The 24,232-nt window shown below is 44.3% G+C and overlaps 2 protein-coding genes across 9 annotated transcripts in view; one reads left to right on the top strand and one right to left on the bottom strand.

Moving 5' to 3' along the window:
- The window catches only part of LOC137432210 (DNA repair protein RAD51 homolog 3), a 44,535-nt gene extending 43,013 nt beyond the window's left edge, over positions 1 to 1,522 (top strand). For 4 of the 7 annotated variants that reach the window (XM_078782923.1, XM_078782922.1, XM_078782925.1 and 1 more), the window contains exons 10-11: positions 552 to 838; positions 1,384 to 1,522. In XM_078782923.1, coding sequence (XP_078639049.1) covers positions 552 to 827 — 276 coding nt within the window. In that variant the 3' untranslated portion in view covers positions 828 to 838; positions 1,384 to 1,522. Of the gene's footprint in view, positions 1 to 551 lie in introns of all 7 variants that reach the window. The other 3 variants (XM_078782919.1, XM_078782924.1, XM_078782920.1) reach the window with 1 other exon arrangement.
- On the bottom strand, positions 1,453 to 22,255 carry CDIPT (CDP-diacylglycerol--inositol 3-phosphatidyltransferase). 2 transcript variants are annotated; one of them, XM_068123930.2, is made up of 6 exons: positions 22,063 to 22,255; positions 20,816 to 20,950; positions 16,929 to 17,082; positions 16,746 to 16,827; positions 7,719 to 7,800; positions 1,453 to 4,076 (listed from the first exon to the last, which is right to left on the bottom strand). In XM_068123930.2, the coding sequence occupies exons 1-6, from the start codon at positions 22,097 to 22,099 to the stop codon at positions 3,916 to 3,918; spliced, it is 651 nt and encodes a 216-aa protein (XP_067980031.1). In that variant the 5' UTR covers positions 22,100 to 22,255; the 3' UTR covers positions 1,453 to 3,915. The 2 variants fall into 2 exon arrangements, with proteins under 2 accessions (XP_067980031.1, XP_067980030.1); XM_068123929.2 differs by having other exon boundaries at positions 21,914 to 22,145.
- Positions 22,256 to 24,232: the final 1,977 nt, after the last annotated feature.

Raw genomic sequence — 24,232 nt, 5'->3', positions numbered from 1 at the left:
GTACGTGCTTGTGTACGTGTTTGTGTACGTGTTTGTGTACGTGCTTGTGCCAGGGCATAAATTAGTTATTTTTTTTATTGCTTCTGTGTTTCTTTATTTACCATTTGAGCTTCAATTTGTCTGTCCAGACCTTAACTGTTTTCCCCACTTAAGTTTCTGATGCCCCCACCTCCATGGGAGGGTGGAACCACTTCCGATTTTCACCCATACACGTGGCAGAGTACAAGTGGTTCACCGTCCCCTGCCGGAGGGAGCGGAGGATGACGAGCCATGGCACCAAACCCACCTGCCCCAATATCCGGCCTGTCCGCCCCCGAGCTTTATTAAAATTGCTTAAAAGTTCATGAAAAGCAGCACAGCACCAAATTTCCAATTCTAGTCTTGGATCCACCTTCGGGCCTAAACCTCCACTTTCAAAAATCACCCAATGTTACATTCATTCAAATCGGCAGAGTAATGAAATAATCTTCACTGATAAATACTTGGGCTCATCAATATATTTGTCATTAACTGGTATTTTTTATTTCAACTGTCCCTATTATTTGTGGCAGAGCGAGGGAATACGAGACGTGCCAACTACCTCTTCTGCCGTGCATGCGATGCCAACCGCCTCTGTATTCCTAAGCTCCCCCGTGATACCAACATCCTCGACATCGACATCGACCTCATCAAAATTAACACTTGCGACACCGAGCGCCTTACCTTCACGGCACGTGACCTCACCCACTGTGCCGCCCTCGACATCCCCTTCACCGGCGATGCCGACTTGCACAAAAGGTGCCATTTCCACAGCAGGGAAGAAGCGGATGCGAAACATGGACGATTGAGAATACCTGCAGTGATTGAAACATGGACGATTGAGAATACCTGCAGTGATTGAAACATGGACGATTGAGAATACCTGCAGTGATTGAAACATGGACGATTGAGAATACCTGCAGTGATTGAAACATGGACGATTGAGAATACCTGCAGTGATTGAAACATGGACGATTGAGAATACCTGCAGTGATTGAAACATGGACGATTGAGAATACCTGCAGGGATTGAAACATGGACTATTGAGAATACCTGCAGTGATTGAAACATGGACGATTGAGAATACCTGCAGGGATTGAAACATGGACTATTGAGAATACCTGTAATGATTGAAACATGGACTATTGAGAATACCTACAGGGATTGAAACATGGACGATTGAGAATACCTGCAGTGATTGAAACATGGACTATTGAGAATACCTGTAATGATTGAAACATGGACTATTGAGAATACCTGCAGTGATTGAAACATGGACTATTGAGAATACCTGCAGGGATTGAAACATGGACGATTGAGAATACCTGTCGTGATTGAAACATGGACGATTGAGAATACCTGCAGTGATTTAAGATTACCTGCTTGCTGCCACCTCAAACCCCCAAATAAATAAAATGTACAGGAAAGAGTATCCACCATTCCACCAACCAGTTTATTTATAAACGTTTTATCAGGTAAAGAAGAAATAAAATGTACACCTTCATTTGGAATACTATCGTCACAATTTGTTTTATAAGAGGTCCAGTACATTCACACCATACAAATCAATGACTCCAGGTCGAACAAACCCAGTGTAACTGTGTCTCCTTGTGCAGAAGTCTCATTGTGTTACTCAACAAATACTGTGTTCATCCAGACTTTGACCTGCATTCCGCAGATTGCAGCAGGAAACCGGCTCCACGGCGAGTTTGACAAGAGCGGCTCAATGCAGTCTGGTTTTGTCCGAATTTCAAACCTACTACGTGTGGCTGCATGATATAGAAAGGTGGACATTTAACACCTGGGAGGGCAAAGTTTGCCATTCGAGATGTACCTCGACATCATGTCACCGGCCTGTTTGATTGCAGGTATACAGTATACAATCAAACTCTTAAACCAAAAGTTTAACACTGAATGCAGTTGGGATTCAAAGTGCAAAGACCATTCTGGACAAGGTGGACCATGGAACCCAAATATGCGTGTTTGGTCATTGTAGTGCAATAGCTGAATTATACAAGCAATTAATCATATTTGGGGTTACCTCTATATAATATAAAGGTTAAAGGAGGGACAGGTGGTGTAAAGTTGACAAAATGAGGATGCAGGTGTGTGAGAAGGATAAAGAAAAAGGGAAAGAGATGAAAGGAGATGAAAGTGAAGGATGGAAGGGTCACGGGAGTGAGAAAAGGAGTTTTTTAAATCCAATATTTGGTGTATAAAAAGAACAAGAGTTCAAGGTAGGTTTGCGTGCATTCAGCCATTCCGGGCTTCCTACCTGCGAAATCGGGAATCGAACCCAAACAAGGTGGCCAAGGTGAGAGGGGCCCTGCCATTTATAGCAGTAAATGTCTTGCTGATTGGAGCTTTGCATTTTAAAAAAAACAAGCGTTACGCCTCGGTCCCCCGTCGTTGAAGCGATGCGAGTTGACAAAGTGGAAGACGCAAGGCGGCCATCTTGGATTTTGACGTGGCGACCCAATTTTCAATAGCGTTCTCCCTTATGCGTCGATACACCCACACACCAGATTAGAAGTTAGTAGTTCATTTATTTTTCAAGATATTTTGCTCAAGGTTCAGACATATATATGGTGGCGGCCATCTTGGATTTTGACGTGGCGACACAATTTTCAATAGCGTTCTTCCTTATGCCGAGATACACCCACACACCAGATTAGAAGTTGGTACTTCGCTTATTTTTCAAGATATTCATCTCAAGGTTCAGACATACATGGCATCAGACATACATGGTGGTGGCCATCTTGGATTTTGACGTGGCTTGCACCCACACACCAAATTCGAATTCGGTCCTTCGCTTACGCACGCATGCACACATGGACGGAGGGGAAAACCATAGTCCCCCTTTCGCTCCGCGGTGCGACGGGGGACAACAATATAGTGCGTTTCTGTTTAGTCTCCTCCGACTACAAGCTAATGGTCCCAATTTCTCACCTTCTTGTGGGATGTGCCTGGGAAAATCTTTGGGCCAAATGTTCAAATGAAAGCGATTTGTAATTTGTTCCTCATTCCCACGATAACTCACCGCTTTGCAAAAAACACCATGTGATCTTTAACATCCACCGGGCACCAACTAATGCCAACAGATGGACCACCCGACGACTTCCACTCGCTGACGGAATGATGCGAGCATTGCTTCCCTGTGCCATCTTCTCCTTACATTCACGGAAATAGAATGTTTGCTCTCCCCACCTCCATGCAGTTCCCCTCTTTTTTTTTTTACCCGACACCTGTGTTAACGGTATCTAACACATGAGCAATTACCAAATATCTGCAATTTTAATTATATTTGCATTTATTTAAAGGAGCCAATTATATTTCATATTATTAGGTTAAAGTGTTATAAATATAAAAGACCATTATGGCAGCCGGTCGTGGGAGAACCTTGACGGTTTGGAATTGCACGGTTGCCGAATAAATCAAATTGGCCGAACAGATGTGAACATTTCTTTCACGAATCGGCTAAAGTTTGTCAAATGACGCAACTTTTAAAACTCGTTAAACCAGTGGTATTTGGGGATCAGGGATGGCTTTTGAATCTGGATGGTGAGGATTGTGGGTTGGGGAGGGTGGGGGTGTGGGGAGCGAAGCTTGATTTTCACAGAAATTTAATGAATGGTGGAAAAGCATCAATGGTGGCAGTAAGTGAATCAAAGGGGCTGAGTGACTTGCTGTATTCCAGTTCAAGCTCGTTTTTTGAAATCACCTTCGACCCGTGAACTATACACGAGATGGGATGGACAACAACAGAAGGATTTCCCAAACCAAACAAATGTTTGTTACATTCCCCAAACCGATATACCGTTTCGACAAAACCAAACAATGTTTAAATCACCATGAATATCATCAACGAGAATGAAGCAACTCATTGGCATCTTGTAGTCATTTCCTCTTGACCATCCTCTCCCTCTCTAAACGGTCAACCTCAGCGATGTCGGCAGATGCTGCCAGTAGTTGCATCAATGTGATGACGGCCTTTAGGACTGCCACCGGAGCAAAAACGACCACCAGCAGTGGGAGCAGTCCCATTCGAAGACCTGGAACTGAAAGTGAACATCTCAAAAATGGTTCAACCCGTTGAACGAGACCCACAGTACACTGAAAAAAAAAAAATCCCTTTATTCCCATTATATTAAATAAGGCAGGTGTGTGTGTGTGTGTGTATGATCACATATCCTGTGTGTGTAATATGTGTGTGATCACATATCCTGTGTGTGTAATATGTGTGTGACCACATATCGCGTGTGTATGTAATATGTGTGCAATCATATATCATGTGTATGTAATATGTGTGTGATCACATATCGTGTGTGTGTATGTAATATGTGTGTGATCACATATCATGTGTGTATGTAATTAAATATGTGTATGATCACATATCCTGTGTGTGTATGTAATATGTGTGTGACCACATATCGTGTGTATGTAATATGTGTGCAATCATATATCATGTGTGTATGTAATATGTGTGTGATCACATACGTGTGTGTAATATGTGTGTGATCACATATCGCGTGTATCTAATATGTGTGTGATCACATATCGTGTGTCTGTAATATGTGTGTGATCACATATCATGTGTGTGTGTAATATGTGTGTGATCACATATCGTGTGTGTGTGTAATATGTGTGTGATCACATATCGTGTGTGTATATATGTGTGTGATCACATATGTGTGTGTAATATGTGTGTGATCACCATGTGTGTGTAATATGTGTGTGATCACATATCGTGTGTGTATGTAATATGTGTGTGATCACATATCGTGTGTGTATATATGTGTGTGATCACATATGTGTGTGTAATATGTGTGTGATCACATATCATGTGTGTATGTAATATGTGTGTGATCACATATCGTGTGTGTATGTAATATGTGTGTGATCACATATCGTGTGTGTATGTAATATGTGTGTGATCACATATCGTGTGTGTATGTAATATGTGTATGATCACATATCGTGTGTGTATGTAATATGTGTATGATCACATATCCTGTGTGTGTATGTAATATGTGTATGATCACATATCCTGTGTGTGTATGCACACACGTGTCATTCTCTACCAAATTTTGCATGCATGTGTTGGTAGTACCCAGGGTCAGGTCTTGGTGTGTGACCTCACACATGACCTTTTATTTATCGAGTGATTTTTGTAAAAGAACGGATAGATTTTTGTGACGAGCATTTGCTTGTTGTCGATTGAATAAGCATTGTGAGTATTGCGCTGCAATACATGTCCCCTACCGGCAGTCTGTCGTCCAGAAAACTGTTGGGGTAATTACCAAAATTCAAAGTGCCATAACTTTGTCAAAAATGATCGAAACGGCGTGAAGTTCGAACTTGATCTGTAACTTATCATGAGGAAACCATGTACTAAGTTTGAAATCATTAGCTTTAAGAGTTTAGAAAAAAGGTCCGGAAAACTGTTCTTTGCGTGACGGACTGACAGACGGAGGGACGGAGTGCTATCCTATAGTCCCCTCCGGTGTACACTGGTAGGGGACTAATAAGCACAACTTTAAGGTATGTATTTTGGAGAGCGGTAAATAAGGAAGGGGAGGCGTGGAGGAAGGGTGGGGGGAGGAAGAGAAGAGGGAGAGAGTGAGTGGAGGAGGGAGTACAGAGAGGAATTTATTTGGTTGGGGTGGGAGGACGAGAGAAGAGCGAGTGAGTGGGGCAGAGATGAGGATGAGTGCCTCAAGGGTGGAAGCGAGTGGAGAAAGAGTGGCGTGAGCGTGCGCGCACACAGGATCAGGATTATGATAACAGCCTCAGGTAATAGGTCCAGCGGGTCAGCCGAGGCAGCACTGCTGATTGGTGACCAGAGCGGCCCAAACTGATCAAGATGGTACTCGCTCTGCCAAGCAGGCAGAGGTTCAGAAGTGAGGTCCAGCTAGGTAGCTTGAATGTGGGAGCGATGGAGGGGAGAGGAGTCGACGTGGGAGAGGAGGAGGTTGGAAGTGTTGTATGTGCAGAAGACTAAATGAAAAGGAGACAGGGCGATGAGGTTGGGGGAAGGATGCAAGCTGTTACACGCAGGTGAAGATGGAAGAAGTAACCGCATCGGAATAATAGTGTCGGTTGAGATCAGCAAGCAGGTGGTCAGAGTGGAAAGATGGGAGGGAGAGATAGTTATGGCATGAGTGGTGATACAGAGGCAAATTATGTGTGTTATGCAAGTTTGTGGGCCACAAACGGGAATGACTGGGGTGGGCGGAGAAGCAGAAATTCAGGGACGCACTCGGGAGGATGATGTGAATGGTCGAGATTGAGGTAATGCTGTGCAATGCGGAGGACTTTAACGTGCAACTGAGAGTAGCGGAGGCAGGTGAAGAGGAACGTGTTGGTAAGTTTGTTTGGACAACAAGGAAAAGAGAGGTTGAAGAAGTGGTGGCGAGGAATGGGATGGCCATGGCTGGTTGATTCTTTCAAAAGTGCAAAAGCCACAAGATTACCTATAGGAGTGAACAGCATAGAACAGAACTCGATTTGGTGGTGGTAAGGAAGTGACAGTTGTGGAGGGTTAAGGATATTGTAATGCAGCGGTGGGAGAGCACGTTACCACCCAGCACAAGCCTGCGGTGTTTGTGGTATGGATGAAGAAAAGGAGGGAGGTTAAGAGCAGGGGGTGGAAGGATATTAGGTGGGACAAGTGTGAGAGCAACGTTGTTGTAGAGTACAGGGTGAGGGCCAGGTACGAGCAACTCAGCAAAGAAGCGGTTTGGAGGAGGAGTGCAAGAAGTAAGGAGGGGCGTTTAGGGGAATTGTAGAATGTTATGTGGAAGGACGTGAGGAAAGGGTGCATATTCTAAGGATAGAAAGCAGACAAGGTGGACGCAGAAAGGAGCAAAGGCAGTTGGTCAAAAGGAGGTGGATGGAGAAGTTTAAGGATAGAAGGAGGAAACCGGATGCAGGGTTCCTGCACCTGTATGGGCAAAATTTAAAAAGCAGCAAGGAGAGCTGTGGATTAGACGAGGAATGCTATGGAAGATGAGGTGTACTCGTTGGAAGAGGATGGAGGGAAGAAGATGATCTATAAATTGGCTTGTGGCAGGGATGAGGATAGCAAGGACATTAAGGGGGTGGGGGGCGGTGATCAAGGATGGTGGCGAGAGGCTAGTGACAGAGAGCGGCGCAGTATTGAAGGAGTGGGAAGGATATTTCAAAGAGCTGTTAAACCGGGAAGGAAGCAACGGAGAGCTGGAGCTGCCGCGTTATGTGATGCTGCGGGAGTGAAGACGATAGGAGGAGGATGGATGAAATGAGGGAGGAGAATGAGGCGCAGATGAGCTTGACGGGGACATTGGTGAAATGCTGCCTGAGATAGGCTGGACACTTGGTGCGGATGAGGGAAGAGAGAATGGCAAAGAAAGTGGATAGATTGAGGGAACAAGGTAGGAGGAAAAATGGCAGACCGCGGTTGAGATGGGAGGGATTGTGTGAATTAGAGGGATATCAGAAAGGTGGGAGAGGTTGGAGAGTGGAGAGAGTTGGTCGAGGACAGAGGGGAGTAGAGGCGGCATTGTGGTCACGGCAGGACATGACCTTGGTCCCATTGAACCTCACCCCTTAATAAAGGGAAAAGGAGGAGAAGTAGAAGAAAACATTCATAGGTCTGTTGTGTACAATGAAGTGAATGTAAAAATAAACAACAACCAGTTGTAATTTGTGTTGGTACATACCAATAGGCCCAGAATAATGATAATTGAGGAAGAGGCAGGAATAGAAGAGCTCATTGCCGGCACACATCAGGAACAGCAAAGGCTGCGATGCAGAAAATCAATGCATTTATTAATATTACGCTTGATCACGGTATCATGATGTTAATCAGGGCCGTTAAAAGATTATTCAACTAAACTTGTTTTTTTCTTCACGTGACGTTGAATCCCATGTGAGTTGGAGGCTTAACCTCACAGGTCTGCACCTCAACTATGACCTCATGAGATTAAATGTTGGGGAATTATCACCGTTTTGTATCTGATCCGAAAGTACTTGTTGTTAAATGAAAGTACACCGAGTGTTTTGTCATTGCCCTTAGCATCCATAACAAAGCAGGAAGAATTTGGAACTTAGCAAACGTACTGGCACGCAATGGCCTACCTTTACAAACATACTGAGGAATGTCAAGTCTCTGAATGAGGACGAGCCGATGGGTTGCTCAACAACAACAACAACAACAACAGGCATTTTAAGGCCATTTTCCCTGCTGGAGCGGGGGTTAGCCTTGTGGGCCCCATGACAATCTTCTCCATTTTGCCCTATTTTCTGCATCTCTCCTTGTTAACCCCCTTGCCCGCATTTCTTCTTCCACCATCTTTAGCCAAGTCTTTCTCGGTCTTCCCCGTCCTCTACTTCCTTCTCCATTCATTTCCATCACTCTTCTCAACCAGTCACTTTCATCCTTCCTCAACACATGACCAAACCATCTCAAACTGTTCCTCTTCACAGCATCAATCACAGGCTCTATTCCCATCATCTTTCGCAATTCATCATTTGTCTTCCTCTCTCTCAACGATACTCCGCACATCCGTCGAACCATTCGCATTTCCACCCTTTCCAGCCTTCGTTGCTGCTCTACGTTCATGATCCATGTCTCGCTCCCATAAATCATAACACTTCTCACATGCAGCATACACCTTTCCCTTCAGCTTCAACGACACTCCCCTCCTCCTCAGCACGCCACTCAGTTCCCAAAACTTCTTCCATGCACATCTCACTCTGGCAACCGTTGCTGAGTCTGATCCACCTTCTTCATTCAGCACGTCTCCTAGGTAGCAAAAACATCTGTCACGTGATGACATTGCTCAACATCTCCTTCAAAAATCATGGCATACTGTCACATGATGCAACACTCTGCCCGTATTGAAACATACATCTGCTGAGTGGTTCGTATGTGGCCTGTGGCTGCTAGTTGCGCATAGTTTTCCGGAGGCGCTGTTGTGCCGCTGATGGAGGCGCTGTTGTGCCCCCAACCCCTACCTCCCCCCCGTCCCCGTGTTATCAGTAAACTGGTACAGTATTCATTTTGCCGACCTCGGAAGGATGTCAGGCTGAGTCGACCCACCTCGTCTTAATTCAACGGCACGACGGGCTCAAACCCAGGACCCTAATATCTCAAGACAGCCACCTTTACGCCAACACCAGGCATCTCCTGAGTAATTCTGAAGGAATAGGAAATTTGTCATGTTGCTCACTTAGAAGCACGTCGGTGGTTTTCTTTACAGAATTGTGAAGTGTAAATGCTGTAAATATTTTTGAAGGAGTGTGTTTTCTTTCTTAACCGAAATGTAATGGAAGCAAAGCATTATAAAGTTTCAATTTTCATCTACTGCTCCGAGAGGTGATTGAGGAAGCTGAAACTTTCAGGTGTTAATCAGAGCACCCCAAAATTGTGCCTGTGTAAGTTTCGTTTCATTCCATCACGTTTTGGAGAATTTTTTTTCTTTGTGCCCATCTTGGCATTTTCTTGCTTTGGGATGAGGGCGGTGGGGGGTGGGGGGGGGGGGGGGGGATTTTCAAAACATGTCCGAGAAGAGGCCTTATTCGACAAAATCTTGTAAAATAAAAGTTTCAGGGAAAGGTTAAATTAGTTTGGGAGAGCTATTCAGATCTTGAAAAGAATGAATACGTTGGCCTGGAATATTTCCTGGAAATTCCTGGAAAAAAAAAATTAAGAGAATATTTATTTTGGTAAAATATATTGTTTGCAGCAAAATTAAATTGTAATTCAATCCAGTGCATCACAACAAGAAAAAAAAAATTGGATTCCATGAATCAGAACGCAAGACGGAGGCATCAATAAGAATCGGCCCAGCAACGCGAGGAATGATCGGATGCACTGCTCGGCAAATTAGCTTTTCCTCCAAGTAAAAATCCCACGACCATGAACACTTGTTGAATACGAAGACTTGGCGACAACAACTGCAAATTAAACTGGCAGGCAAGCTCGCTACGGAATAGGCCTTTTATAATCGCTCCCATGGGGAGCGGGTGCTTCTCGTTAATTTGAACCCGTAAATATTCATATTTTGCAATGTAGGATCAAAATAAAAACAAAAACTATACGGATAAACAAAAAGGGAAATTCTTAATAAAAATTAATAATTACTACATCTCATCGTGATCAAGCTTTACATTTTATATCCTTATTACACAAAGTAAAACCATCAAGCTACGAGTGAAACGTCAGAACAAACCCAGCAATTTAAGCAGAGGCAATCGTGTCTCGCTCAAGTCGACCACCGATTGGCTGTTAACGGCATAAAATGGGGCATTCAAAATGTTATACAAACAAGAATCTCACAAAAAGTCAAAGACACTAAAAAAGTATAATGAGTTGTATATATTATTGTTATATGATGGATTGGTTCCGTAGGACTTGCATTTATCTACTATAAGTGTGCGGTGTGTGTGTTGTGCATGTGCTTATATGTAGAAATAGTATGAACCACTAGAATGCACTCGGGGGAGGCACTGAATTGTTTTCTCTGACCACAAAACCCCAGCCCCACAGGATGGTAACCTGTACTGTCGCGTGGCCGCTGTGTGAATAAATAGTCCTGTGCTAATTTTCATTTACATTTTTCCTTGTGAGCTCAAAGTTGAAGTCCGAGACATTCATAATATGAAGCTCCGTGCCAAATCTGAAGATTCTGCAGGATGGCCTGAAAGTCACTTTACTCCTGCTACATTTCTGCACCTCCCCCAAAACTATTGCTAATGTGCGGACAGCTTTTGTGGAACGCTTTGGAAAACATTCTCCACCGAAGCAGAAGACAAAGTGGGAAAAACAAGCTTTTGAAACAGGAAGTGGGAAGGATAAGAAGTGCAGTGGAAGACCGGTAACCCTCTTTTGCACAAGTGACGTCACAAATACTATAAAATATGTCCAAGAGGACTTGGTGACGAATTCAGTGTTGCAAGGAGAATGATGAAGTGCTCACAGATACAAAAACTGATTAATTATTGGAAGCATTGCCATAGACTAAGCAATTTTCACAGTTTCCTGCCTCAAAGAATCACTTCTCATTCCAGGAAAACCAGGCTTTTACTGAAACTTTTGAAGAATCAACTCATCAACTCATCCTGGGAATTCTTCCAAAGTAAATTGCTCTCTCTCATGCACAGATTTATCCCATCTTGTCTTCAGTTGTCATACCCTTCCTCCCATCCATGGTACACGGAATCTTGTGGTGAGGCTGTTGCCCAGAAACAACTTGCCTTCGTCTCCTGGAAAGCAAATCCAACGGAAGGAAATCTCATTTCCTTTCACAAAGCCCGAAACAAGTGTGTGTCCACCCTCAGGAGAGCCAGGAAAGAATATCTCTCCGTTCTCAAGACCGAACTCTCTTATCTGTCTGCCTCTTCCAAATCCTGGTGGTGTCTGGTCAAATCTGTTTCGGGTGTTTGTTCCCCCTCCATCCCCTCCCTTACCTCAAACGGCTTCACAGCTGACTCCGCACGTGAAAAAGCTGAATGCCTCAACTCTGTGTTTGCCTCTAAATCTTGTGTCCCAACCCATCCCTCTCTGTACCCACCGTACCCAGTCATACCCAGCTGCTCCTGGACTCTGTGTCCTTTCCTCCTGACAAGGTGGAAAAGTTTCTGTCAACCCTCGACTCTGATTCTGCAACTGGACCTGACGGCATCAGCCCACGGGTCCTAAAATCCTGTTCTTCCGCTCTTTCACTCCCTCTCTCCGTTCTCTTCACCCTCTTTTTGCTCAAGGTCATCTGCCATCTGCTTGGAAATCAGCCAACATCACCGCTTTACACAAAAAAGGTGCAAAAACAGATCCTAGCAACTACAGACCAATCAGCCTTCTCCCAATTATCAGCAAAGTCATGGAATCCATCATTGCTTCGGATATGAAACCTTTCCACTTCTCCAATGGCTTGATCTCTGATCATCAATTTGGTTTCAGACCAGGTCACTCTACTCTGGACATGCTGCTGCTGCTGTCTCAACAATGGATGGAGGTCCTCAATGCCAAAAACAGGAAATTAGAGCTGTCTCCCTCGACATATCGCGTGCCTTCGATACGGTCTGGCACCCCGCTCTGCTCACCAAACTCTCCTCCTTTGGTATCCATGGAAATCTCCACGCATGGCTGGTGGACTTCCTCTCTAGTCGTAGTCAACGTGTGGCCCTGAATGTGTTTCTCTCATCTCCTCTTGCTGTTCAGGCTGGAGATCCCCAAGGCAGTGTTCTGGGCCCTGTGCTTTTTCTGGTCTTCATCAATGATCTCTCCGCCTCCTCTCTATCTCTTTGCTAATGACTCCACTCTCTGCCGCTCCATTCCTCATCCCTCAGATAGGGTAGTCTGCAGCCTCCTCACTCTCTGCAGACCTGGACAAAATCACAGACTGGGCAAACAAGTGGAACATGTCTTTCAATCCTGACAAATCTCACACTCTTATGATGTCTCTCCGAAAGGACCGACTGGACAACCCTCCCATCCACTTTCTGAATAATCCTCTCCAAGAAGTTCTGTCACTCAAGCTTTTGGGTCTCACTATCTGCCATGATCTATCCTGGGAAAACCACATTTCAAATCTGGCCTCCAAAGCCAGTCGCCGACTGGGCATCCTCCGACGTGCGAAGTCCTTCCTTGGCACACCTGAACTCACCACATACAAGGCTTTCATCCGCAGCTCAATGGAATACTGCTCTCCCCTCTGGGCTGGTGCTCCTGCCTCACACCTAGCGAGTCTTCACGCTGTTGAAACCAAAGCGTTCAGAATCATTAGAATCTCCCGCGATGAATCTACCTCCGAGGGCCTTTCACTTACTCACCGCAGGCAGGTTGGTGGTTTTTTTGTCTTCTATCAACTCCTCTCCGGCCTTGCTCCTCCAGCTCTCTCTGGGCTCTGTCCTCCAAATATTCCTACATGTCGCACAAGATCTGCCTGCAACCCTCTTATGGTTAAACTGCCAAAATCAAGACTCTCTGCTCACCTTCACTCCTTCATTCCTCTTTTCTCCCACCTCTGGAACAAACTCCCTCACTCTCTTCAATCCCATTCCTCCCTCCAGGTCTTTAAAACAGCTGTTCACCACCATCTCTTATCTTTCCCCATCCAAAACCTTGATCTGTTCCACCCCCGCTAATTTCACCCAAAATCCACTTTTTTGAAATACCGACCGACTCACAATTCTGTCAGACACCCCAGGAAAGTAGGTTAACAAGCATAGGCCATGATGTTCTATCTTTGTCTCAGTCCTTACATGTGGAGGAGGTCGGGGATTTCATACATTTGGCTCTGTTACCAGGCAACCCTTGAGCATTCTGGGAACTGAACGAACCTGGGCAGAACCGACCCTTAGCCTCTAATAACATAGTCTGTTGTTGAAGTTTTCAGGCTCCGACCATGGGCAAAGCTGCGTGGACGAGAAGATAGCTTTTCCCTTACTAAACAGCCTCCAATTTTGTCATGCTTTTCCTCTCATCTCTAAAGTCTCCTTTCATTATTTTCTGTACAGTATATAAACCCTGGCCTGCTGTGTTCTAATTTGAGAAGCTGGCCCGTTACTGGCTTATACGGCAGCTTTCCCGTGTACATGTGCCCCCTCCTTTAATAAATTCTCCTGTAACTGTTTGAGTTTGGTCAAATTATCATCGGGGGGGGGGGGGGGTCGGGGGGAGCTGGGAGGTAAATCCCCCACAGAGGCATGCTGGGCGTTTATGTGGATATAGTGCTTGGGAGGAAGTGAAACAAATAGCTTTTGGCTTTAACGACCATCCTCAGATCTTTCAAGCCAATGGATAGAATGGCACAAAGTTTTTCCCTGGATTTCCTAGATGATGACAGGAGGGCAGAGCCTTGTTAACGAGGGTGCATACAACTCAGCCCTTGTGGTACATAAAATGACATGACAGAAGTCAAGGTTCCGATCCGTTTGTACACAAAGGTGTACAGGAAGCCATAAGGAGACTTACTGATGAAGGTGTCCAAGAAGGCCAGAGAATCAGACTCTTTCTCATCGTTGATCACGCTGGGGAGGGTTTCACCTGCATCGCTACTACAGATGACGAAAGCTGTTAACACAGCGGAACCAGAGGCATGCAATGTACCAGATCTCCAATTCTTCCACGATCGTGTTGGCCACCACAGGATCGCCATTCCAGTAACCAAAACCTCACTGGAATATTCTCCCCTGAAGAGGAAGTAGGTGGAGCAAAGGCGGATCCACAAATGGTCACAGATGTCAATGGCCTTCAGGTGGGAGATAATGCCACATGTACAGTCGTGGCCAAAAATATTGGCACCCTTGCACTTTTTTCAAATAACTCACAATTTTCTCGAAAAATAAGTTGAAATTGACAAAAGTATTTGGTCTCCACAATTTTTTTTTTCACTGTTAATATTACAGAACCATTGTTTTTGATTCAGAACTTAATATATCCTTTTAAATCAGAAAATAAAAAGAAATGGCATGGACAAATTATTGACAACCTCGACTTAATATTTGGTAGCACAGACTTTGGACAAAATAACTGCAGTCAAGCGCTTCCTGTAGCCATGAATGAGCTTCCTCCACATCTCTACAGGTAGTTTAACCCACTCTTCTTGTGCACACTGCTCCAGTTCTCCCAGATTTGAAGGGTGCCTTCTCCCAACTGCTGTTTTCAGATCTCCACACAGGTGTTCAATGGGATTTAGATCTGGACTCATTGCTGGCCACTTCAGAACAATCCAGCGTTTTGTGTTGAACCATTCCTGTGTGCTTTTTGAAGTGTGTTTGGGGTCAATGGCCTGCTGCAAGACCCATGACCTTCGACCGAGACCCAGCTTTCTGACACTGGGTTTAACGTTGTGCTCCAAAATGCCTTGGTAATCTCCTGATTTCATGATGCCATGCACACATTCAAGGTACGCAGTGCCAGAGAATGAATGAATGAATGATCGTTTTAAGGCCATTTTCCCCGCTGGAGCGGGGGTTAGCCTTGCGGGGCCCATGACAATCATGGTTCCCTGTTTGAGGCAATGTTTTTATGGCCGGATGCCCTTCCTGACGCCAGCCCTTGGTCACCTCTTACGATGCGCAGGGATATGGTGTACCTATTCTAAACCGGGGTACACACCGTGATCATTCATCCCAGCAAGCTGGTACTCAATTTGCCGACCTCGGAAGGATGACAGGCTGAGTCAACCCCCCTGGCGTTAATTCAGCGATCGATTGGGATTCGAACCCAGGATCCTAGGATCCCAAGCCGGCACCCTAACCGCTAAGCCAACACCAGGCAACACGCAGTGCCAGAGGCAGCACAGAAACCCCAAACATCACAACCTCCTCCATGTTTCACTGTAGGGAAGGTGTTCTTTTCTTCGAAGGCTTCATTTTGTTTTCTGTAAACATTGAGATGATGCACTTCACAAAAAAGCTCTAATTTGGCCTCATCTGTCCACAGGACATTCTCCCAGAAGTATTCTGGCTTGTTCAGGTGTGTTTTGGAAAACTCCAGTCGGGCTTTCTTATGTCTCTCTATCAGCAGTGGGGTCCTCCTGGGTCTCCTACCATAGAACCCCCTTTCATCGAGTTGGCGACGGATGGAGCGAGTTGAAACTGTCCTACCTTGTGTCTGAAGGTTTGGCAGGTGATTGAGGTGCTTTCTCCGACATTCGAACACTCCTTCGCTGCAATCTTCGATGAAGTTTTCTCTTGTGGCCACGTCCAGGGAGGTAGACTACAGTGCAATGGGCCTTAAACTTCTTGAGAACATTACATATGGTGGACACAGGATAATCAAGGTCTCTGGAGATTGACTTGTAGCCCTGAGATTGTCCATGGTTGGCTACAATCTTGTGTATGACCTCTTCAGACAATTTTCTGGTTTTCTTTCTTTTCTCCATGCTCATTGCGGTACGCACTGTGACACAAAACAGCAGAATGACTCCTTTTCTCTATTCAAACTGGTTTTCTCTGGAGATGGACTGAATGAGCGATTTTTATATTGCAAGCACCTGCAACTCACTACAGGTGAGTTCAATTCCAAAGTAAAGGAGAATCACCTGCTTGAAATCTAATTATTTCTAACAACTTCTAAAAGGTGCCAATAATATTGTCCAGGCCATTTTGGGATTTCTGTGTGGAATAAGCTAAGATTTAGTAATTATTTCAGCTTTTTTTTTTGTTTTGTTTTGTTCCACTGCAAACCAAAGAAATACAAATGTGGATACCAAAAGATTATTTTAATTTCAATAATTGTCTGAAAGAAATGGTGCATTATTTGAAAAAAGTGTAAGGGTGCCAATATTTTTGGCCACGACTGTTGCTCTTCAGTCCTCATCCAGTCCTCCCTACTCCGTCCCTCATTCTTTTCTTTGGAGTGTCACGATTGGCTGGATACATACTCAAAAATCCACAAATCCCCTCCATGTAAGTGGAATTTGAATAGTTTTCCCTGCCGACAGACATTGTGCTCGAGATAGACATCTGGTAGGGACGACTGGACCTTGGCTGTTAAAAGATTGCGATTTCATACGAAAAAAAAACAAGTCGGGGAAACTATTATTATTATCCCAACCACTTGTTCTTAAATTTTCTAAAATAAATAAACTTTTTTTTTCTTTAATAAACATGGATTTTAGAATAGAAATTTTTTTTTTGCCTCATCTTGAACTAGTGCATCTCATTCATCGTGTTGTGTGCGTGCCCTTTTATAAAAACGCAAAGCTTGTGCATGCAGATGAATGTGGAAATCTCACACGTGATGTGTAATACATCTCGAGGAGACGGCTGCTCTTGACACCTAACGTCTTGTGGCTTTCACTGCCTTTCAACACCGAGCTGTGGGAGAAAAATGGGAACAGAGGTAAGTGGAGGACACGAATGGCGCTTGACCGGCTCAAATGTCAAGCCGATGCCCCAGGCACGTCGACGTCACCAACCTGTGCAGATGCAGCCAGTGACCCGCCACGTCCAGCGAAAGAGAGAGCTGAAAGAGTGGCGTGGCGCTCGGGTACAGCAGGGCCAGGTTGACGATCAGACAAGCGGTTGCACAGCGATCGGTCAGCATGTCCAGCATTGCACCAAACCGGGTCCCTGTACGCGCAACACACCATCGCAAGCATTGCGACTCGGGGTGCCAGATCTGCATTGCATTGCAAAGGCACGTCACACAATCTACTTTCGACATGTTGCAGAACTGCAATAGCAAGGGTCTAGGAAAAAAATGCCGGATAGCATGGGGAAGTGCTGGTCGGAGGACAGCATTGGTGAATAGATGAAACCCAAGATGCAAGAATCCACCAGTTGAAAATTGTAAAAGCAATGGCAAACACCAAGCTGTAACTATCTGCCATGTAACTATCTAACTATCTGCCAAGCTAACTATCAAGCTGTAACTATCTGCCATGTAACTATCTAACTATCTGCCAAGCTGTAACTATCAAGCTGTAACTATCTGCCTATTTGCCATGATCTTTCCTGGGAAAACCACATTTCAAATCTGGCCTCCAAAGCCAGTCGCCGACTGGGCATCCTCCGTCGTGCGAAGTCCTTCCTTGGCACACCTGAGCTCCTCACCACATTCAAGGCTTTCATCCGCAGCTCAATGGAATACTGCTCTCCCCTCTGGGCTGGTGCTCCTGCCTCACACCTTGCTCGACTTCACGCTGTTGAAACCAAAGCATTCAGAATCATTGGAATCTCCCGCGATGAAGCTAATTCCAAGGGCCTCTCACTCACTCACCGCAGGCAGGTAGGTGGTCTTTCCGTCTTCTACCGACTCCTCTCCGGCCTTGCCCTCCCAGCTCTCTCTGGGCTCTGTCCCGCAAATATTCCTACAGGTCGCACAAGATCTGCCTGCAACCCTCTTATGGTAAAACTGCCAAAATCAAGACTCTCTGCTCACCTTCACTCCTTCATTCCTCTTTTCTCCCACCTCTGGAACAAACTCCCTCACTCTCTTCAATCCCACTCCACCCTCCAGGTCTTTAAAACAGCTGTTCATCACCATCTCTCATCTTCCCCCATCCAAAACTTTGATCTTTTCTACCCCCGCTAATTTCACCCCAATTCCACTTTTTTGAAATACCAACTTCTGTCCTGGAAGTCCTTGGTGTCCTTGTGTTTTATACTTCTCCCACCCCCCCCCTTCCCATGCCTCCTCCCCCCCCCCTTCCCACGCCTCCTCCCCCCCCCCCTTCCCACGCCTCCTCCCCCCCCCTTCCCACGCCTCCTCCCCCCCCCTTTCCCACGCCTCCTCCCCCCCCCCCCAAGCCCTCTCCCTCCCATGCATCTCCCTGCTCTCAAATGTTGTGTTTGTGTGCTTCCCCGTCTCTCCCCATCTTGTCTTCCGCTCCCTCTTTTTATATATTTTGTTTGTCTGGTTGATTTGTTTGTGAAGTAAATGTTAGCTCTTTCACGAGCCTCCATTCAGTATACAAAAAAAAAAAAAAAAAAAAAAAAAGGAAAAAAGGAAAAAAGGCCAATATCGTAGAAGTGACCTACACTCATTTTCAAAGTATCTACTAATACTAGTACTGTTACTGCTGCAGGCAAGTGCTTGCAAAATGCTAGGTTTGATTCCCAAGTTCTTGCTTACCAATTTAGCCTCATATATTTAATGTTTCCTTCTGTCAATTCAGATTTAAAACCCCAGGCGTACAGTTAGCTCCCAAACTAGAATGGCAATTGGTAGGGCGCATACCTCCAGCAGGCTGAACAGTTTACGTTTTGTATCCACAGATAGGCTGGATCTGGATCTGGATCTAGTCCCGAAACAAAATCAAATCATCTTGTTCTCGTCACAAAACCAACTCATCCACCTAGTTTTGTCACAACTTGGCTACAACCTTTTGAAATATCATGTTATATATTGTTTTTGGCCCCATTGCTCAACGGTGAAGAATCATTAAAAAAAGTTATAGGATCTAGATCTTCACCAAAATTGAATCAATTCATCCTTATCACACACCCAATCTGCCCACCAGCTTTTGTCCAAATCCGTCTACAACTTTTTGAGATATCCTCTTATATATAGTTTTCGGCCCCATCTCTCAACAGTGAAAAATCAGTTTAAAAACTCAAGAAAACCCCAGATCCGGATTCGATCTTCACCAAAATTGAATCAATTCATCCTTGTGACACCCGAATGTCAAGGGTGTACCCCGAATTGGAATAGGTACACCGTATCCCTGCGCATCGTAAGAGGTGACTAAGAGTTGGCGTCAGGAAGGGCATCCGGCCATAAAAACATTGCCTCAAGCAGGGAACCATGATCACCTTGGGGCCCGCAAGGCTAACCCCTGCTCTAGCGGGGAAAAAATGACCTTACAACGATCATTCATTCATCTTCATTCTTGTCACACACCCAACCTGCCCACCAAGTTTCATCTAAATCCGTCCACAACGTTTTGAGATATCCTGTTATATATTGTTTTTGGCCCTATGTATCACCTAATGAAGAAGAATCATTCAAAAAAAAAAAAACATCATATCGAGATCTTCACCAAAATCTAATCATTTCATCCTCGTCACACACCCACCCTCTCCACCAAAGTTTGTCCGAATCCGTCCACAACTTTGAGATATCCTGTTCACAGGTCAGATGGGTGAAAACATAACCTCCATCCACCTTTGGTGGCGGAGGTAATTAGAAAATGCATCAGATCAAAGTGTGATTATTCTGATAAATAAGGCCCAGGATTGGGTGGTTACGTTGGGGGGGGTTCACTCAGCCTGTCATCCTTCCGAGGTCGGCTAATTGAGTACCAGTTCACTGGTAATTCCCTGTTTGTCGTAAAAGGCGACAAACAGGGTTGGCGCCAGGAAGGGCATCCGGCCGTAAAACATTGCTTCCAAAAGGGGACCAACAAAAACAACAACAACCACGGTGCCCGAAAAAGGCCAACCCCCGCTTTGCGGGGAAAAATGGCCTCTAAAGGTGGTTTTTTTATTTTTTTTTATTGGGTGGTTACATGTATGAAGGTTTATAGAAGTGCGTGACCATAGAAGCCTAAACCTGCTTGGCGTTCACATCTGAATCCATGGCTCATGCTTCTGGGATCCCAGGTTCAAATCCCATATACCATTTGTCTATTTTTTATTATTTACATTGATCTAAGGTTCATAGTTAAACTTGTACAAAAATCACAGAAAAAAAAGACAATAGTAGACATACTTTAACATGAATTACAAGGACATGCATGGACAATGGGTAAATACATATACAGTACAGTACAGTAGAACAAAAAGCCTGGTGTTGGCTTAGCGGTTAAGGTGCCGGCTTGGGATCCTAGGATCCTGGGTTCGAATCCCGGTCGATCGCTGAATTAACGCCAGGGGGGTTGACTCGGCCTGTCATCCTTCCGAGGTCGGCAAATGGAGTACCAGCTCACTGGTAATTCCCTGTATGTCAGAAGAGGCGACTAACAGGGTTGGTGGCAGGAAGAGCATCCGGCCATAAAACATCGCTTCAAAAAGTGGACCATGGTGCCTGAAAAAGGCCAATCCCTGCTCAGCGGGGAAAAATGGCCTCTAAAGGTGGTTCATAACAAATACATATACAGTATAATTCCTCACATAACGGGTCATCGGTTCAGATGGGAAAACAAAGCAGACCCTGATACCCTAATGACCTCACACCTTGTGACCTTTTCTTGCATGCAATGCATGTACGAGCTCCTCCATGAACCTTTGTTTTAAAAAAAAACCCACATACCCGGCAGACATTTTACTTATAACTGTCCCTCCGCTCCATAAAAGCATCATCAATTTGAACTTCCTTACACGGCATTTAAACATCAGCATTAATAACACGTGGGTATCAAACCTTGGTTAAACATCCGAGCAGCGAAGCCGTCAAATGCATCCAAACAGCAACTGAGGAGGTACAGAGAAAAAGCTGCTCCAGGTAGGGACCTCATCAAGCAGAACGCGATGGCAGCCAATATGATGCGGGCATAGCCTGCCAGTGCCAAAGAACAAACGTCAATAGCTGCGTAACAATGCCGCATGAACATCATCAGGTCACTGGAAGCATTGTAATCCCACACGTTTTGGAATGTTCTTTTTAATACAAAGTGACGGGTCAGGATCATGGAGGAGAGGGGGCTTCAACCGACAAAGAAGGGGAGTACGCAGACGATGGCCGAACAAACGAGCCTAACCTGGAGGAAAGGTGCGGTGTGATCGAAGGAATTTGAGACGACATGAAAGGGTGATGAGCTGCAACTTTGAAGCAGCCAATGGAGAGGCACGATTGCACGGGCACAAACATTATATATTGTTTCCATTATAACATCGAGGCTCATGGAAGAGCGAGATGACGGAGTTAAACAGCTGCACACTAACTGTTTCCACTTTGTGTCGATTCACTGGAACCGTCATCCTGAAGAAATTCCAAAATCCCGGCCCAAACCGACAAGGGGCACTGCATCACTGGGCTGCCAAGGCAATTCCCACTCCTGGAGGATGCAACCAGAAGCCGCGAGCTGTACACGTGCGAATTACAGAGGGTCGTGGTATATCGCATGTCACGTTTTCACTGAAAGAAGAAACGTCATTTTACCAAATAACAGCACTGCTTTCCAATATGCGGTGTATAAGCAGGGCGTTGGTTCCATGGCCCATCAGCTTACTATCGCTTGCCCAGCTGGCCGTTTCCTTGGAAATGCTTGTGACTTGACAAGCGCTCTACAAGCCGATTGGTCATGGACGGTCACGTGCCCGGATGTACCACTCTGCCGTGACGTAATCACTTGTATAAATTTACATGCCTGCGTACAAAACCCTCTCGGCGTCGATATATATAGATTTTTTTAACACTGAAAATAACCGCACATCGATCGATCGACTGGCATCGTCAGTGTATATAATGAATTTCATAATTTTAAAGTAATATTTCTTCAGAGTAAAAGGAAAAGATCACCTCGTCGATGGACGGAGATTTGGCGGCAGCAATCAGTATCGTTGGGAATAAAATCCGCGTCATGACACAAAACGACCATTATGCAAGAAAAACGCACTAATCTAACATCGTGTTTGATTTATCGTTTAGCGATCTCTCGGAAAGCTTACCGATCACATTGGGAACGAAGAGGAACACGTTTTCCATGTCTTCACTTTACACTCCGGTACAGTGTCAGTGTTGCTCCAGCTCCAGCACACATTTACAATCTTCAATACTTTATAAATCTTTTTCTTTTTTTTTTTACTTAGCATTAATAACCTTGAGTAATCCGACAAAATACACTTTGCACAATCAGTGAATGAACACAACGCGGAAACAATTCTACAAATAAGGGTCTAAAAATAAACATTCACTGCTGCTAACTATACCAACATGGCCATGCTGAAGCGAACAAATGTGGAGGTCTGGAAGGCGCGGTTAATAGCACGATATTACGTAACCTAAGTATGCTGGCAATGGGAAAGGTATTATAGGGAATCGAGAGTGATCCCGAAGAATATTGACAAACGGGATAATTTGAACGCATCGATAAAATGTTCATCATGAATCGAGTACGGTATAAATCGACAATCATCGTCACCGAAGCTAGCGCTTGAGCGAGGCCCAGCGACCCAAAATCTTCGTCACCGGTATCACAGATGGAGCAAGGCCAGTTGTGGCCTTTAGCAAGACCAGAGTCCCGAGAGATGGAAAATGTGTGATAGCAGTTTGTAGAATTGCAGCTCTTGGTCTTCTCTGTTTTATCGCCCAATTTGTACGCAATGGTCGCTGGTTGCAGATTTTTCCATCCAAAATGTATTGGGTCATTGTCAGTCGAAGGTGGAAAAAAGAATGCAGACAAGTATTTTCACCAAAGCTTTGTATATTGTTGGCAAGGATATTGAATTCCTCATAAAATGCTATACCAATTATGCATCAGTGTTAAATATCATGACCACAATGAACCTTCAAATCTGACTGAAATAATTGCCCAAACCCGCTCAAAATGAGGTTTTTTCAATCGTATAGTTTCACATTTAATTATTTCAAGACATCATGGACCAAATAGCATCATTCATCAATAACTTGTCCCAGGAGACCTTTCCCAACATTTTGATACCATTTGTAATCTTATCTGACGTATGTTGACATGTACGTGCCCCCATTTCCAACACACCCTCAAATTACGATTCTCGCCAATGTTGCGACTGAAATTGGAATGTGATGCAAATGGCAATATCGATTCAAAATTATTAAAAGTTTGGGGACGCTGATGGCAATATCGATTCAAAATTATTAAAAGTTTGGGGACGCAGATGGCAATATCGATTCAAAATTATTAAAAGTTTGGGGACGCTGATGGCAATATCGATTCAAAATTATTAAAAGTTTGGGGACGCTGATGGCAATATCGATTCAAAATTATTAAAAGTTTGGGGACGCTGATGGCAATATCGATTCAAAATTATTAAAAGTTTGGGGACGCTGATGGCAATATCGATTCAAAATTATTAAAAGTTTGGGGACGTAGATAGCAATATCGATTCAAAATTATTAAAAGTTTGGGGACGCTGATGGCAATATCGATTCAAAATTATTAAAAGTTTGGGGACGCAGATGGCAATATTGATTCAATATTATTAAAAGTTTGGGGACGCAGATGGCAATATAGATTCAAAATTATTAAAAGTTTGGGGACGCAGATGGCAATATTGATTCAAAATTATTAAAAGTTTGGGGACGCAGATGGCAATATCGATTCAAAATTATTAAAAGTTTGGGGACGTAGATGGCAATATTGATTCAATATTATTAAAAGTTTGGGGACGCAGATGGCAATATAGATTCAAAATTATTAAAAGTTTGGGGACGCAGATGGCAATATCGATTCAAAATTATTAAAAGTTTGGGGACGCAGATGGCAATATCGATTCAAAATTATTAAAAGTTTGGGGACGCTGATGGCAATATCGATTCAAAATTATTAAAAGTTTGGTGATGCAGATGGCAATTTCGATTCAAAATTATTAAAAGTTTGGTGACGCAGATGGCAATATCGATTCAAAATTATTAAAAGTTTGGGGACGCAGATGGCAATATCGATTCAAAATTATTAAAAGTTTGGGGACATAGATGGCAATATTGATTCAAAATTATTAAAAGTTTGGTGATGCAGATGGCAATATCGATTCAATATTATTAAAAGTTTGGTGACGCAGATGGCAATATCGATTCAAAATTATTAAAAGTTTGGGGACGCAGATGGCAATATCGATTCAAAATTATTAAAAGTTTGGG

The sequence above is a fragment of the Myxine glutinosa genome, chromosome 8 (assembly GCF_964187855.1).
Source record: "Myxine glutinosa chromosome 8, kmMyxGlut1.1, whole genome shotgun sequence".
Taxonomy (NCBI): Eukaryota; Metazoa; Chordata; class Myxini; order Myxiniformes; family Myxinidae; genus Myxine; species Myxine glutinosa.
The sequence above is the reverse complement of the archived record's forward strand: the minus strand, read 5'-3'. Positions and strand labels throughout refer to the sequence as shown.

Coding starts and splice junctions, on each gene's coding strand:
- CDIPT (XM_068123929.2), bottom strand. CDS start 21,992: ATGGTCGTTTTGTGTCATGACGCGGATTTTATTCCCAACGATACTGAT. Junction 16,828..16,928: donor CACTGGCTGCATCTGCACAG/GTTGGTGACGTC, acceptor TTTCTCCCACAG/CTCGGTGTTGAAAGGCAGTG. Junction 4,077..7,718: donor TCATTATTCTGGGCCTATTG/GTATGTACCAAC, acceptor GTTCACTTTCAG/TTCCAGGTCTTCGAATGGGA.